At 35.5% G+C, this 18,095-nt stretch overlaps 1 protein-coding gene across 2 annotated transcripts; it reads right to left on the reverse strand.

Annotated features, from left to right (window-relative positions):
- Positions 1-1,421: 1,421 nt before the first annotated feature.
- LOC144564545 (putative RNA-dependent RNA polymerase 4) lies at positions 1,422-12,728 on the reverse strand. 2 transcript variants are annotated; one of them, XM_078314139.1, is made up of 19 exons: positions 12,340-12,725; positions 11,717-11,861; positions 10,917-11,046; positions 10,638-10,712; positions 10,324-10,516; positions 9,759-9,954; positions 9,492-9,585; positions 9,165-9,269; positions 8,887-8,949; positions 8,718-8,789; positions 6,501-6,610; positions 6,218-6,366; positions 5,712-5,937; positions 5,260-5,485; positions 4,936-5,090; positions 4,385-4,535; positions 3,819-3,972; positions 2,175-2,341; positions 1,422-1,990 (listed from the first exon to the last, which is right to left on the reverse strand). In XM_078314139.1, exons 1-19 carry the CDS (start codon positions 12,644-12,646, stop codon positions 1,733-1,735), a joined length of 2,976 nt encoding a protein of 991 aa, XP_078170265.1. In that variant the 5' UTR covers positions 12,647-12,725; the 3' UTR covers positions 1,422-1,732. The 2 variants fall into 2 exon arrangements, with proteins under 2 accessions (XP_078170265.1, XP_078170266.1); XM_078314140.1 differs by lacking the exons at positions 1,422-1,990; positions 2,175-2,341 and adding an exon at positions 2,486-2,547 and having other exon boundaries at positions 3,803-3,972; positions 12,340-12,728.
- Positions 12,729-18,095: the final 5,367 nt, after the last annotated feature.

An 18,095-nucleotide genomic window follows, 5' to 3' on the forward strand; every position in this document is an offset into this window, starting at 1 on the left:
TCGCGAACGAAGAGAGAAAGAAGAGAGAGAGAAAGAAGAGAGAAAGAGAGATCAGAAAGAAGAGAGAAAGAAGAGAGAAAGAGAGAAAGAGAAAGAGAGATCGGAAAGAGAGATCGGAGAGAAAGAGAGAAAGAGAAAGAGAAAGAGAGAAAGAGAGATCAGAAAGAGATATCGGAGAGAAAGAGAGAGAAAAGAGAGATCGGAAAGAAGAGAGAAAAGAGAGATCGGAAAGAGAGATCGGGTGTTTAAATAGCAAGACGAAGTGGAGGTGGAGACCGACAGTTGAATGGGAGTTGGATAAGGTGCTGTGGACGGATGGTGGACAAAAGCCAGTGGACAAGAACCTTTTTTTTTTTTTTTTTTGCGTGTTACAAGCCCATAGGCCATTAATAAATACAACTGTACTCAAAGGATACTCAACCCATTGACCTTCCAAAAAAATTTATTAGGAATGACAACCATGGTATTAAAATTTATTTGGCCTTTAATATCTTATACAAGACGATATCTGATTTTCCATTCAATAAAAATAAGATTTCCACTGTTGTCTCCTTTTCTTAATCAAAATTAAGTACAAGTAGATATTCTAAAATTGATTTGCAAATTTTTCAACTTCAAATGGTTAGTGTTTCTTTGCTGATGACCTGAACAAATGGTACAGTTTTGATTTTTCCTTATTCTAATTGTAGATGGAGGGACTTTTAAAGTTTCTCTACCGAGACATGACTTGAATTACATACAGGGATGCCATATGAAAATCAAATTTGACATGCTAAATCAATAGAAATTTGACACAATATCAAAATCAAAGCCACTACTTTTTTCTTTGCAAAATTTGACACAAAATCATCATCAACAACAGACAACAAAATCAAAGCAAAAGTCACGGTGTCTTGCAAAATTTGACACTTCTCTAACAACATTCAGAATTACAGTAAAGGGAGATGTCAACTTGCCTGACGAGAAGAGGAGATCCAGTGAGACAGAGAAGGTCTCGTGTTAGAGACACTGAGAAAGCTTCTGTTGGGTGTAGCAAAGAGGGAGAAAAGAGTGATCTTCGAACTATGTGACTGTAGAAGGGTAAAGAGAGACTGAGATTTTCCAAAAAAACACTAAACTTTGAGACTGAGGATGCGAATTCTAGAATTTTGGACGGGGTCTTCGGGGCAGAGCCTAATTAAATCTGAACTGTAATTTCAATCAGATGGTGGAAACCCTAAACTCAAAAGCTTCCTGGCATGCTTTTAGCGAATAAATAAGTAATAACCGTACATAATTACAATTTACAAGAGGCAGGAAGCATTTCAAATAACAGTCACGACTGAGAATCCAAAACAACGTTAGTATCTTATTAGGCATTCAGCGCATTCCAATATTTTTTTCTTGTACTTGGACAGAAAATTTTCAATGAAAAGTAGGGATCAAGGAACATACCATAATTACTACCCATTTAGGTCCACTAATAACAATAAATCCTACAATATAGTTTAAAATAAATACAACTAAGCAACTGAGTGTAAAATTGTCACTTTTTCACCTCAATACACAAACTCATATACATAATTATTATATTAGGAGCAACAGGCTGAAACAGCTCTTAGTTCTCAAAACCCACATATTCTATGTCAGCAAGATGTATAACTTATTAGCCATACCTATAGAGTCACAAACCATTATAGCATGTTCTCACTTAGCTATTAATTGCAACCAATTGGCACTCCATGTCGGATCTTTACCCCAAAAGCTTATGCAATACCTTAAAACTACCATGAAACATATCATCATTATTATCATCATCATCACCTTCTTGGGACGAAGCATAATACTTGCACAGCACCGAGCCAGCGACTTTCCATGCAAACCCGCATTTCTCAACTTTATCAACAGTTTGAGCCTTTTCATAAACAATTTGATAAATTGCCAGTGCCTCATTTTCAATTTGATCTTTGGGTCTTGTTCTTTCTTTGAACTCCCTAGTTCCATAGAGAATCTACACATGAAGTGATTGAATTTTTAAAATTATAGTGTGTTAGACCCATGATATTTTTTTTCAGCCATAACTATTGAATAGGTCCAGCTTAAGATTAGGCTTAGAAATATGGTTAAGAGTGCAAGAAATTAATCTTATCTTGGTATCATAATTATTCCCCTAGTAAAAGGGTAATTAAACTTGCCTTCTTATAATAGTCAATGATTTCTTGGCACCGGTTATTTTTCATGTCCTTCTCCTGAATTTCCAAAGCCTCTCTCATTTCCTTCAAGTACTTATCATAAAGGCCTCCCCACTTATCCATGCAATTTTTTGGGACTTGGACACTCAAACACGGAAGCATCCCAATATCTGAAACATAAACATCATTCAAAATTGTTGTGTTACATATATAGAGAACTCTTTAAAACTTATAAATACACCTGTATAAAAATTGGAAACTAATAAGATATCTCCATATATCTGAATTTCCTCAAGTAAAGGTGGGCTACATTATTTTACAAAGCACCAATCCCTTCGTGATGTGACTCAAAATCTCAATCCAAGCTCAATGGTTTCTACACATTGAAGTCTTGCAAAAAATGAAGTCATATATTTTTTTAGATATTTGTATATCTTTGGAATAGAGCATAAACCATTGCTTTTAAATATACCATCAAATAGCAATAGTTTTCTTGCGATCTAGAAAGACAGTAAAAATTATTTAAAAGATATGAAAATTGAGCAAACTGGACTAGCCATTTGAATCACAAAAACGAATGAGGCTATGGTATTATGCATAGTACAGATCGACCCGTGCCATGGAAACATATCTCTCTTTCAAAGTTCAATTGTACAAACAATCAACCCGAACTATTAAACATGATTTCCATTTGCAATTGTACTTGGAGACCAAATTTTAATTTTTTTTTTTATATTTTTTCAATATTTTTTAAATAGGTAGAAAATCACTGTTTTAAGATGGTCCAAATTTTTTAGATAAAGTAATTTTTTACATATCTAAAAATATAGTAAAGAAATTCTAAAAAATGTAAAATTTGGCCCCAAAGTACATTTTTATAAGAAGATCATGTTTCATGGTTTGGATATATTGTTTGAACTTTAAATATAGAGATATGGATCCATAGACGGCTTGATCCATAATATGCATATTACCATTGCATCACTCCACAAAATTATAAAATTTGGAGTCAGTACCTCGAACTTATTTTCCCTCATTCATACAGAGGAAAATAGTAATGCATAAGACTATTTTCCAGAATGTTATCTTTAAGATAGAAAAGATGACCAATGAAACATTTAAACTTCTATTCTCTCAATGTGAGGTCTCGCGACAAATATACACACGGATGACAACAACATACCAGATACGAACACCGGACTATCAACAAGCTGAGCACCCACTGATTAACTCAAATTTCACAAAGCACGAAAGATCAGTGTTCCTCATCACAAACTTCATCAAATGGAGGGAGAGATGATGAGAACTTTCAGAAATGTTGAAAGTGGGCTGGAGGAGCTTATGATTCAAATCAAAGATCAATGGAAATACAGCTCGGGTGAAACAACAGGGGTAAACAGCTGGAGGAACCATCTCTCAGACATTTTCATCAGATTTCATTTTCTTTCTTTACTCTATGTTTTGCTAGATAGATAAAAGGAGAGCCTATCTCAGGCACCCATTTTTGTATTTTACTTTCTTTCTTTTTTCTCTTTTATTTTAGCAATGATATGTAACATGACTTATGTAACACTTCATTCTTCAATCAAATAGAGGCTAGACCTCTGTTTTATTAAAAAAAAATTGGAAACCAGAGCAAATGCTTACTGGTCAATTGAAGTTTTTCGGCTTTGAACGACTGCACCTTATCATATATCAAACCGAGTATAGATGTAGAGTTATACTCAAAATCTTTCTTATCAACCTTCTTTTCCATGAAATGGGGGTATTTCGCCACTTTCAAATCTTTCCCAACCTCGACCTGTGCATTCAAAAATGAAACCCAAATCTATATCTGTTGCCATTAGCAGCCACAACATTTTTCACATGCAAGCTGTAGCACTCTTGGTATATATTAATTACAGGCTGATCCTAGCAGTTTAGGTGCCAAGTTGTACTGGTTAAGTCAAATCGCGTCAAGTTCCTTTTGGGTTATTTGGGTTCAGGCCAAGTAGGTCCTGACCATTTGGATCGTTATGCTGCGACTCTATTTCTGAATTTTATTGAATTCTTTACTAGGCTAGGTGGATCCTGTTGAAACCAGAGTCAGCGTTATTTACCAAGAACCGACAATGCCATATGAATTTGTATATTAACATAATAATCCTCAGGCAGCGTTACTCACTCATACTGCCCAGTGCATTACATAAAATTACCCACATAAAGAGACAAACCTTCTTTCCAGTTTTCGGAGCATCAAGAGCGTCATAGTATATATTAATCAATTTCTCCATTTTTGACCAAACTTCTTCTTTCTCTACACCAGGTGTTAATAAGCGGTCCATGTACACCAACCAACATTCAGCAGCCAAGCCAACAGTGTAACTATAAGATGATAAATCAAGAATGAACATTCAGTATACATGCTTTCATGGGATGGGACAAGTATTGATACACCGTACCATTTGACTAAATTTAATGCTATGTTCTTTCTTTTTTGCTCATTTTTATGCTAAGTGGGACCATTGTACAACTGAATGTGAGTTTTATTAATTTTTTAGCCAAGTATAATTGAATGTAATTGGTTTTATTAGGTAAGGTACAACTGAATGATCACTGCGGGTTAGTTGTTTCACGTCTGCAAAATAAGAAAGAACGGAAACTCCAACTCCAACCAGAGCATCACATGACTCTTTTTATAACTAAGTTGCTCAGATTGAACAAAGAAATGAAATCACCTTTAATTCAAATTAGCAATGAAGAGAGGACTGTGTATGAAGCTTACCTTGGCTTAAATCTATTGTTCAGGAAACTGCGAAACAGCAATTTTTCAAGTTCATGGCTATTCATGTTAGCAAAACTTATGTTTGCTGCACCTTTCTTTGATGAATCTTCTTCCAGTGCCAGCCATGGTGGAGAAGATTTGAAATTCTTTAACAACTGAAGAAAATGATCCATCAGAAAACTACAACAGTTATGTATTTCTGTAGCATCTCTATTTCCTTGGATTTCCCAGTTAGGCTTCCAATCGTTTACTATTTGTTTTTTTACTTCATTTGTAGCCTGACAACGCACTTTGAGTTCCCATCATTAAAGAAGCCAAACTTACCTCTGGATGTCGAGATACCCAGTAGATATCCCCATCAAAATCACTGTTAGCCATTTCATCAGCCAGTGATCTGGGTCCCACAGCTGGAAAGAAAATGGCATATTTTGAGTCTCCGACAACTTTCTCCAGACCTTTTACAAAGGTAGCTTGAAGTAGGTGTATGTCGCCAGGATGCAACCCCGGGTGCTTGTACACTAACACATCGCCAGATACCTGCCCCTTGTCCCTGCATATTTCAGATGTTGCTTAATCTTTAATAGTGTTCTATATTGACTATTGAGCATTGTACTAAGGGTTTGTGGTTTGTGGTTAGGGGAAAACAAGCCAACTTCTTCTTTCTGAATGTCGGATATTCTCAACTTAAGTTATCAACATACATTCCAAATAATGCACACAAATTAGGGTACACAAGTGTGGGTATTTTTTTCAAATCAGGAACAGAAGGTACATACAGTATTACGCAAACTTGGTTGGCACGGAGTTCCTCAGAGGGGTCTGTGGTCCCCATGAGATAGTAAGAGTCACCGATTGGAATTTTTCCTGCCTGGAGACCTTTTCTTTCTTCCCCCATCATGAAGCCTAGTCGGTACTGTAAAAAAGGCTCATCAAGAGGCATCCCCGACATGATCATCCTCGCCATCAGACGGTCATTATCTATGCCTTCATTGTTCAATGCAACTGCTATTTGTTTAACAAATAGTTATGAAGCAGATTCACCAAGTAAAACAGTGAGTGTGTGTGTCTATTTTTCCTATATGTACTGATTTTTCTCTGCTAGAATATTCAGTTCATGGGGGTGTTCATGTTAATTTCTGTTTTATCAAAAAGACAGTTCAAGCTGGATTTTACAGATCAAGTTCTGATCAATACTATAGTTAAATTTAGATCAATTGTGTGATTTGTTACATTTGGGTGAAGGGGGCTTAATTGCATAATTGATAAACGGAAATGGACTTACCTTTTAAAGCAGTACCTCTGTCATAACGGCAACACTTGGCTTCTACAAGTGCAGTTGATAGGAGACCCAAGAAGAACTCTGCTGGAACCCCTCCAAAGTGAAGAAGTGCAATCAAGTATCTTGACAGGTGCACTTTCTTTGGACAGGTGCTGAAATAGTATAATTGAAAATGGTTTTCTTTAGCAAAAGATGCTACGTAAATGAATGACAAGTAGTTTTGCAAAAGAAAATTGTAAAATTAAGACAAAATATAATTGCTTACTCCATTGTTCTTATTCAGTACCTAGTGTTGACGACTTCCAATGAGTTAAAAGGTTGAACAATACCCAACATTGAAGGATCTGGCTCCACTTTGATCATGGAAGGACGAATTCGAATGGTTTTCTTTTTCAGCTATATGACACATAAGATAAATGAACATGTAAACAAAAGATATCGTCAAGGATATCCTCCACTTTAATAGGGAGAATTTCATATATATCCCTCAAAAATTTCAATATTACATATTTATCCCTTCAAAATAAATAATTACATATTTATCCTTAAAAATTGTACAAACTCACATATTTGCCCAATCTAACTCTATAACATATCAAATATCTTCAAAAATAATTAAATAATATTTTTATAAACTTTAAAATTTATTTTACAATATTAATCAATAATATGTTGACCATTATGCCATTCAACCTCTTTAGTCTGCCTGAATTATCTTATTCTGTAAGGCGCCAAACCACCCCTCCTCTCTCTCCAAACACGCAAAATGACAGATATCTCCCCACTTTCCCTAGTCGCCTCCTCTCTCACAGATTTCTGCAGTCTCTCGCTGCTATAATTTTCCATTTTTTACTGTTCAGTTTTTTCTGTTTGGTTCGGTTTGTGATATTAGAAAACCGTAGAAACCGAACCGGCCGAATATCATAACCCTAGTTTAGATTTGACCCGTCCGTCCCCCTCTAATCCTCTTCTCTCCGCTTGAAAGATCCAAACTTTCCAAAATCCAAATCAAGTCTTCATTGTTCGTGCAATCCCTCCGCTTGAAAATGTAATATTGGTTTAGGGAACTATAAAGATATAGTGGTTGTTAAATATTAGATATACTTATTGGTTTGTTCGGTTTAACCGAACAAACCGAAATTTACTTTGGTTCGGTTTTAATCGGTTTATAAGTTTAAATCGGTCGGTTCGGTTCTATTTTTGAAAACCGAATAAAACTTTGGTTTATCTATTTTATTTCGGTTTGAGCCGAACCGAACCGATGAACACCCCTAGGTGGGAGATTTGGCATCTTAGAAAAAAAAGAACTTAGACGGACTAAAGAGACAAAAACGAAGAGCATAAAATCAACATATTATTAATTAATATTGTAAAATATATTTTTTTTTAGTTTTAGAAAATAGTATTTAATTATTGTTGGAGATATTTGATATGTTATTGAGTTAGATTGGACAAATATGTGAGTTTGTGTGATTTTCAAGGATAAATATGTAATATTGAAACTTTTGAGGGATATACATAAAATTACCCCTTAATATAACAACATTACCTTTATAATGGCAATGCAATATCCAAAATTAAGTACAAGATATTGTATGGTCCACACTAATTAAGTGGTTCTGTGACGTGTATATTATACCATTAATTAATGTGTCAACAAAAACGTGTGCAATTCTTCTTCCCTAGGTCTCATGTGGTTTATTGTCAAAAGCCAATGATGGAAGTAAATTGTCTCATTTAAGCACTAACAATTATTATCACAAAAATCACTCTAAAAAATACATACTTAACATATTAGAAGGATATAACACTACACAAATACAAAGAGCTAATCCCAGAAAGAAAAACAAAATTGTAGAATACTGATGTTGGATCATTAATTCAATATTGGACTAATAAGTAAAATAATTATGTATTGTATACTGTCATTTTTATGCTCAATTAAAAGTGATAATATGCATTATATAATTTATTGAGCATTAATGTGTCATATAGGATGTAGAACTTTAATGTGTAGAACTTTATATGTAATATTCAATTTTATGATGGCTTGAATTGAATAATTACCACATTAGACAGCCAAGGGTGTCTTGGGTTGTATATTATGATTTGGTCACGATAATACAAAGTTATTTTGAATTCATCTCTCATTATTCTATTAGATGAGAGTGTGAGAGGCTTTGGAGAAGGCTGAACAAAGAAGACAGTCAAGGATTAAGGTGCTCTCACACAGTAAAGGGTCTTGTTATTCTGGAAGAACTGAATTGGTGGTGCTCTCACAAACAAGACAGTCAAGGATTAAGATGCGCTTCTACACTTCAGTTTTATATTCAACACAGATGATCCTGTCATGATCGACGATGGTTTTCGTCGGTCCTAACAACTGACTGATAAATCCATAATAGCTAGGTTCTTGCAAACATAAAAAAGGTCCAACCACTAACATTCCAGCAGGCAAAATCCTGAAATATCATTAAATACAATAGTGAAAAACTGAACTTACCTGCCTGTTGACAAGAAGTGTTCCCTTCGCACACAATCCATTGTAGAAAAGCCGAACTTGCATCAGAAGAGGCTAGTTTAGGACGTGAACAAGAGAAATTTCAGCTCTACAGAAATTCCAAACACCACTTAACTTCTATATATAAATAAAGTAATGAATTATTTTATACCGGTCCATCATTACTATAAATCTTTCGTCTTTTTGCACACAATCTTTTGTCTTTTCTCCCAGCCTAAAGAAATTAAAAAAAAAAATTGAAATGAGATGGTAAAGGATACATGAAGTATTTTTATGGTTTAACTATGACAAACATAAAAGTTGAGGTACATGTCAGCATTGTACTGTTTACCATTATAATTTCTAAGGTTAATTTCTCTGCACCGAAGCTCCTAAATAGCTTCAAAAAAAATTATATGATACCAATGCAAAAAGATAAATATAATGTACCTGAATGTTTCCATTAGACACATAAATGGGGCATTGCAGAGCAAGGTCTGCAGAAATAAAACCAGTTCCATCTGTATGGATGCCTTTCAATTCAGTGCTTCCATCCTACAGATAGAAAATTAGACATTTAAGTATTTAACCATACAAACGTCAAATACAATTACAGTATTGCCAATTTATGGAAAAAAGCAGTTCATGCACCTTCCTAGGATTTGGGATAAAGCCATATGTTTAGTACTTCCACAATGGTCAGTTGTACGTGCTACTTCCATAACATATGCAAAAAAACAAAAAAAAAATAGAAAAAAAAAAAATCACAGGCTTTACCTTACAGGGGATGTCTGGAATAGTTTCTACCTTCAACTCAGGATCAGATAAATCAATGTCAAGCTTGAGTGTCTTGGACACAATTAAAGAAAGCCTGCATGTTTATGATTTGTAATCATACATATAAATACAATTCCTTTGATAAGAAGTCCTTTCATAATTCCTTCTTACAAAAAAAGAAGATGTCAAATACAAATAAATCTCCAGTCTGGACAAATTATATACGAGTGCCAAAAAAAAAAAAAAAAAACAAGAATTAACTACTACCTAGAGATGTATTTTGCTAAGCTGGGGACAGTATGTATATGCATAAAACTAAGGCGTATTTGGTTGATGGTCTTGCCATAGTGAAAATAATTATTCCGGTCCCTGTCCCAGCCCGAAGAAGTACACACAAAGTAGCATTTGACAGAGGACTTGGTACTGCTTTTCTTCTTCTCCTCCTTTCCACCATCTTTGTACACTACACAGACAAATGGTGCATAGAGAAAAGAAAAGACCAAATATTACTACAGATCCAGTACCAGTGACACTAAAGTATTCCAGTTGATACCAGTGGATGCAAGAGTTGGAGGGCCCTCCCTTTCTTCTTTTTCTAAGGTTATCCTGGATCAGTTATCAAGTTTCCATTTGGTACCAATCAGGTACCAGTGACTATAGAACACTAGTCCATGCATACTTAATATTAATCCAAAAACAGTGCAGACTAAAATCCAGCAATCACAATAGAGACAAAATATAAACTTTAAAACCCAGCCAATATGATAATAAAACCATCTCAAGTCAGTACATGGACCAGTAATCAGTACAATAAGTGCATATGATAACATACTAAAAAACCGATACTGTCGCAGGCCAAGTTCGATTCCCTGTTCTGCAACTCTTTGGTACACATCGCAATAATAATTATCAAAGTCAAAGCGAGCTTTCTTCTCCTGGCTAACATCTTCAAATTTTACTTGAAGAATATTTTCATCACCGAGAACACGTTGTAGGTGAGTCTTTGTTGACTCAAGAAAAGGACCCTGTGTAACAGAAAATCAACAATTATGTGAATGTTGAAACAGTAACGATGGGCACAGAAATTAAAAAGAAACATATATCAGCATCTAATTTTAGAATTCTTTCTAAAGTAGTTTAAGGAACCTTGAATGTAACTTCTCCTTGAAGATCAACATGGCAGTGGTAGACATGCGTTTTGCCAATGTCCCAGTCCAAAATCTGTACATAAAGACAATAAATTATTTCTTTGATGTAATTTCAATAAAACTCAACTCCACACCAAAAAGCAAGCAATGCAAAAAGAAAAGGTAGATGGGTCTTCATGGAACATGTAGTGTAAAATTTATTTCTGGTCTATAGGTGCCATACAGATTGCATTCAAACTTCAAAGTCGGTGTGAGCAGAAAGGGCAAAGACCATAACCTGTCTTCTGTCAGATGACTTAATATTTTTTATCCCAAATTCGTTCCATATATGAAACTCGAATTCTTCCATCGGCATGCGAGTAAGATCTCCTAATAATTCCATTGAAACCGTCTCCTCCAATTTAGCCCTAAATTCATCATCATTGAGAAATAAATATCAACAAAAATTCAGACTAATCAATCAGCATAGAAAACCAAAAGGATCTCCTCTTATGGAATATCTTCAATAATATAGTAATTGAAACAGGCCAGGCCAGCAACTAGAACTCATATCTCAACCAATTGTTGAATTTTTAAGGCACAGAACCTTGCCTGAATCAGTCTGTGACTCATATCACTGCCAGTATTGGACCTCATAGCTGCTGGTACTGGACTGCCAGGATGGACACTAGACCCTTATACAGGCATCAGTACAGAACCATAAAGGCATAAACACAACTAAAAGATTGAAAAGATTTAACCAATTTAAACTCATAAACATAGTAGGAATTATCGGTATCTGGATCGGGATTGGTCCCGGCCAATACCGATACTGGATCGGGGTATCGGATCAGTATCTGCTCAGGATCGGGGTTTTTTTTTATTTTTCTTTATGATTTGCTACGTCAGGATCGGCTCAGGATCGGATCGGGGTAGGCCGATACCGATACGTATCAGCCGATCTGTATCGGTATCGGCTGATCTGTATTGGTATCGGCCGATATTTCCTACTATGCTCGTAAACCATAGTAAAACAGATACCGCAATTCCAATACCTCACTTACAGAAGTAATAAAAAAAAAAGGAAAATAAATCAACCTCCCGAGGTAACTCAAGATCAGAAATGCCCTCCTGAATTCGAAATCCCCAAGAGCCTTCATCTGAGGGCTTAGTACTCTCTTATCAGACGGGATGGGCTCCCGTTCCACCATTTCCAAATCAACTGAGCTAGTGTCTTTATCATCTGTTCAGAGATCAGATCAGAAGAAAGTAATGTTAAACAGATAGCCCGTTTCTTTCAGTACAGGTAGGTTCCACAAGTCTGTGCCTTTTCCATTGTACTAGATATAATACATGTCTGATTGTGTCATATCTCCTTAACAGACTGCAATGCAGTTTTGAACGGGTAATTAAAATAATGGGAAAAACAGACCTAAATGAAGGTGAAAATTTATTTTGTTGATATATTCTGAGACATGCAAAATATAATTTCTAATTGTCAAATGAAGGATAGAAAAAAGACTCTATCATAGAAAATTAAACAAATTATAAAATTAAAACAATTTCAAAAAATAATATAATTAGCCATAGTGGTACAAACATCTGCAATGGCCAAGATCCCAGTACTACATCATCCTTGAGAACAAAGCTTTACTGTCTGACAAGGAAAAAAAAACTTTACTTAGCTACAACACTCCCTTTTATTTAATGAAAAAAGTCACCTCCATCAGGTGGTGATAATCCCACTGAATTGTGCGCTGTTGCAATCTGGGAGTTCTTTGCCATGTGCATTATAAATGCTGAAAAGTTGCGCACTCTACTACTGGAAGCAATGTCACCTAAAATATTCAATGACCCAAATTCGCCTAATCGATGAAGCTCTTGCCGAGCGAGGTTGTCAGGCGGGAGCACCGATTTCTCCGTACAGATTCTAGCGATCAATTGCTCAACCGGATCAGGAAGTGACACGTGCATCGATGTTGGCGAGAAGGAAGAAGTCGCAGAGGAAGGTGGTGGTGGCTGCTCCATGGTGGAAATTAAGGTTTTTTTAGTAGAGAGATATAGGAGGGGCTTAACTACTAGAATGGGCAGAGACCACAACTGGAACTCAAAATAAAAACTACAAATGTTGTGACTGAATGAAGAAAGAGACGAGGCTAATGACCAAAACTCCGATAAAGGTTGTGATGATGGACTGAAATGAAATGTTACTGATAAAGTTTTCCCTTTTCAATTTACAATTACGTCAAAAATTTGGACTTCTAGGATTAATATTTCAAGATAAATAATTGTACAGCCATCCCTTTAATAAAGCCACTGATTAAAGATAAAAGCTACCAATAATAGATTATATCTTTAAGAAGAAAGCTACCAGTACATGAACCATCCCTGGAATAAAGCCACAAATTAAAGATAAAAGCTAGCAGTAGTGGATTGTATCTTTGAGAGTAAAGCCACCAATTTGCTTGTCTGCCAGAAACGAAGGGATTCTCAATTATTTTACACATAGATGAAGGGATATATATTGTATATGGGACCCGCGGCACAGGCATCTGAGATTACTAAAACAGAGGATTCTTAAAAAATTGAAATTTTTAACTATGAGCTACAGAAGACGAAATAAAATTTGTTCGTATTTCTTAAGAAACTTTTTTTCTTTGCAAAATCTCATGTATTGGATTCAATAGTGATATAAAATGAAAGATATGGACAACCAAAAGAGCATAATACAGTGTCCATTTGTTTAATTTTTGTTACGTGCATATTCGGTATCTAGAGCACATCGGATTTGTTTCAAATCTGATTTTAGTAAACTGGAAATTTTGATGTTAATTACTGAATGAGCTACGGACAAATGAACAAAAGAAGTTCATTTCAATATCATTCAAACAAAATAATTTTCCCAAAATGCGTAACTACAATACTACATACACCCCATGGCTATTAACAATTTAACATACATAAGGTAAATTGGATGTTGCTGCACTTCGGATCGCCATTCGTTGATCCAATAGTGGGAGGAGAGTGGTCATGTCTAGTTTTGTTTTTGGTGGGCTTATTTGTTATTAAAAATTGGGCCAGAAAAAAAGATATATGGAGTTGGACTATTTTGGGCTTGCTGAAATCGAAAATACTGTCCACTATAATGATCGAGAAAAGAAATGTGATCTAGAAAAATATTTATAGGCCGAGAAAACTAATTAATATATACTAGTTAATGATTTAGGTGTATTGTTGCAAGGTTTGACCCGGTCAAAATGACAAAAGAAACAAGGAAAGGATGTTGGGTTCAGTTGCTATTGGGCCGAGTAAAACATGAGAAATAACAAGGGTTAAGCATAGTGAATAGGCTGTTTAAATGGGCTCCAGGACCGTCTGATTTGTTTTAATAACTGCGCGTTTTGGTTTAATATTTGTGTGTGTTCACATCAATTTCTATGTGCACATATCGTAAAGCATATCGAACGGTCGTGAAGCACATCGAAACTACTCCGTTCTCTGGTGAATAATGTTGAATTATTTGGTAACAAATAATTTTGTATTATTGTGTCTTGGTCAAATTTTTCATCTATAATCAGATACCTTGATAGTAAATATCATATATTATCTACAAACTAACTCGAACAAATACAACACTTTATTTTTTCAACAAGTATTAATAGGATAATGACACACTCACACACATAAAAGATTTGGAAAACTAAATTTACCAGAAACAACACAAAATTAACATCTATTGTAATTGGTTTACAATAAACCGACATCAATTCCAACCCCTGATTCAGGCGCACATGGTAGAAATTAAAATTGTACAGGCTCCGGGGCCGGGCGAATTCGTATGCTCTGCATTAACTCAAAATGAGTCTTTTGAGTTAATGAATCATGACCATTCGATCTGTTTTAAGATTCGTGCAAACTAGATCTGCAATAATATTAAGGGGAAATTGGTTATTTGCCACTTTAAAACTTTCAAATTGTAAAAATGTCATCCTGAACTTTGAAATTGTAAAAATGCTACTCTAAACTTTATTAATTCCTAAATTTGCCACTTCAAATAATTAATGACTGAAATGTCATCTCTTCTCCTCTTCTTCTTCTCCACCTTTTCCGTTGATCCGACAGCCCTCTTCTTCTCCACCTTTTCCCCTGATCCGACAGCCCCCTTACCCCCTTCATAAATTGATATGATTTCAAACATGGTTACTCGTGATCGAATGAGGGTTCTTCAAATATAACATATCTTCTGAGATACAGATACTCTTTGATATTCATTTATGAGTTACTCATTTAGAACAATTAAACAATAATTACAAGTGTAAAACAAATCACTTACCAGTATATACCGTTTTAGGCCTGGCAATAACCAGCGACACATGACCATTCAGGTATGATGCAACCTTTATCATATTAGTGACAGCTCTATGTATAATTTGAAAAATCGTGAAAAAGCAACAATGAATCATCAAGCTTTATGAGTGATAGTTGCAATATAGTCTTTTTTTGAATCAGCTTCTTCATATCTGTTAGGATTTCAATTTCATGCAAAACCATATTGCAATTCATAAATCCTAGATTTACCATGATCCTCTAGTGAACCCTAATATGAAATTTAAAGTTACCTTGATCCATAGCTATGATCTTCCGGAGAGACACAATCACCGTTGATCACCGGAAGCCTTTAGATTTCCAAGTAATCCCTCTCAAGTCCGATGGAGAGAGCGAGAGAGGCGGCACCGACAACGTTCTGTTTGCGCAAGAGAAATACCCGAATCGCAAGTCCTTGACCGGAAGACCCTTATCCTTTTTCTTCCCTTAGTCTCAACCCTTTTATTTTGTAGAGAGGAATGAATTGACAGATAGAGAGAGATTAATAGCCGCCAGAGACAGAGCCATATATTTATTTCATCTTTAATTCAATATTTGAATAGGCCCGTTTCTAAAATGAATAGGCACATACGTCTCTTCTCAGCAGGCTCCTCCCATTCCTTATTTATTTAATTAATTAATTAATTAATTAATTAGACAATCTTATTGGATTCTTAGTGGGTCTGAATTCAGAACTTGCCTATATTGGGTATTTCCTTATTTACAGAACATTGTCACATTTAATCGTGTTCTCCAGGGACCAATAGCATAATTGTATTATTTCCAAACTTTATATAATTTAGACCATCACTAAATCATAAAGTTATTAATACGCATTCTACACATTAAAGGCCCCACTTCTCATGACACATATTGAACCCGTTAAATTAATACTTAATTTGATCACTTCATAACGGGTGTAATTAGATATTTGACAGTCTATTATTCAATATATATTTATATCACATATAAGCCCATATATGTTGTAATTAATATAAATTAATTCCAACAATCTCCCACTTGGGCTATATGTGTATCCGAATAATATATATTGATAAAACTGAAGTGAGTACTCAAACTGTGCTGTCATAGCCTTTTGCGTCATCAACCAATTCCGTCCATTAATCATATCCACAAGGACTTAATTAGTATTCGTCTCATAAAGCGAAACTAAACCAATATAAATCACTGTGTAAATATAACTGAATGACATGAATCATAAAGGGGATGTGTAGTTTGGAAATTACATGCAATGTGATCCACATGTCTATCTCCAATTTGGTCACTTTATCTTAATTTGAGGTCAATCATAATTTCAGAGTGCATAATAAACTGAATAACTGAAAGCTAAATAACTGCATGATACATACAAATAACAGAATATCATATAAAAATTAAATTCATGATATCTGTAAAAGTATATCATATAAAACATAAACATGATACATAAAATACAGACTCCCACTAAATCTGACAATCCTCTTTTACATAGATACCCATATGAGCGACATGCTCGTGAAACTGTTTGGGTACCAATCCCTTAGTCAGCGGATCTGCTAGCATGGAAGCTGTACCAATATGCTCAACACTTATAAGTCCACTCTGAACTCTTTCCTTCACAGCAAGGAACTTAATGTCGATATGTTTGGATTTCGACGAGCTCCTGTTGTTGTTGGAATACAGCACTGCTGAATTATTGTCACAATATATCTTAAGTGGCAACTTAATAGTATCCACAACACGCAGCCCAGTGACAAAATTTCTTAGCCATATTCCATGGTTCGATGCCTCGAAACATGCAATGAATTCGGCTGCCATGGTGGAAGAAGCAATCATTGTCTGCTTTGCACTCCTCCAAGAAATAGCTCCTCCAGCCAACATAAAGATATAACCGGATGTTGACTTCAAGCTATCCACACAGCCCGCAAAATCGGAATCAGTATATCCAATGACCTCAAACTTATCTGATCTCCGATATGTCAGCATATGATCCTTCGTTCTTTGCAAGTACCTTAGTACCCTTTTGGCTGCTCTCCAGTGATCCATACCAGGATTACTGAGATACCGGCCTAACATTCCTGTGATGTACGCAATATCCGGACGCGTACACACCTGAGCATACATCAGACTTCCTACTACCGAAGCATATGGAATCTGGTGCATTTCTGATTTCTCGAATTCTGTCTTTGGGCACTGATTGAGACTAAATTTGTCTCCTTTTGCAACAGGGGTATTTCCTGGTTTACAGTGTTCCATGCCATATCGCTTGAGAATTTTATCGATATATGCTTGTTGTGAAAGCCCCAAAATACCCTTATTTCGATCTCTATGTATTTTAAGGCCTAACACATATGATGCTTCGCCAAGATCTTTCATATCAAAATGCTTGAAAAGAAATCTCTTGGTTTCACGCATCATGTGTATATCGTTACTGGCAAGCAATATGTCATCAACATATAAAATCAGAAACATAAACTTACTCCCACTGAACTTGTGATATATGCATTCATCCACCAAGTTAGGCTCAAATCCAAATGAGATAATTACTTGATGAAATTTGAAATACCACTGTCGAGACGCTTGCTTGAGTCCATAGATGGATTTCTTTAATTTGCAGACCATCTGCTTGGAGTCATCAGACTCGAAGTTCGGTGGTTGCACCATATAAATGGATTCATCAATGTCGCCATTGAGAAACGCAGTCTTAACATCCATCTGATGTAACTCAAGATCAAAATGTGCCACTAAAGCCATGATTATTCTGAAGGAATCTTTCATAGACACAGGTGAGAAAGTTTCCGTAAAGTCAATGCCTTCTTTCTGTGTAAATCCCTTAGCAACAAGTCGCGCTTTGTATCTTTCCACATTACCTTCTGAATCCTTCTTGGTCTTAAATATCCATTTGCAACCAACAGGCTTCACACCTTGAGGTAATGGGACGATATCCCAGACTTTGTTGTCATACATTGACTTTATTTCATCATTCATGGCCTCGATCCAATTTTGAGAATTCGCACTTTCCAAAGCTTGACGGAGACTGAGAGGGTCATCCTCCATCATGCCAATGTCGAATTCATGTTCTTGAAGGAACACAACATAATCATTAGATATT

The sequence above is a fragment of the Carex rostrata genome, chromosome 13 (genome assembly GCF_964058835.1).
Source record: "Carex rostrata chromosome 13, lpCarRost1.2, whole genome shotgun sequence".
Classification (NCBI taxonomy): Eukaryota; Viridiplantae; Streptophyta; class Magnoliopsida; order Poales; family Cyperaceae; genus Carex; species Carex rostrata.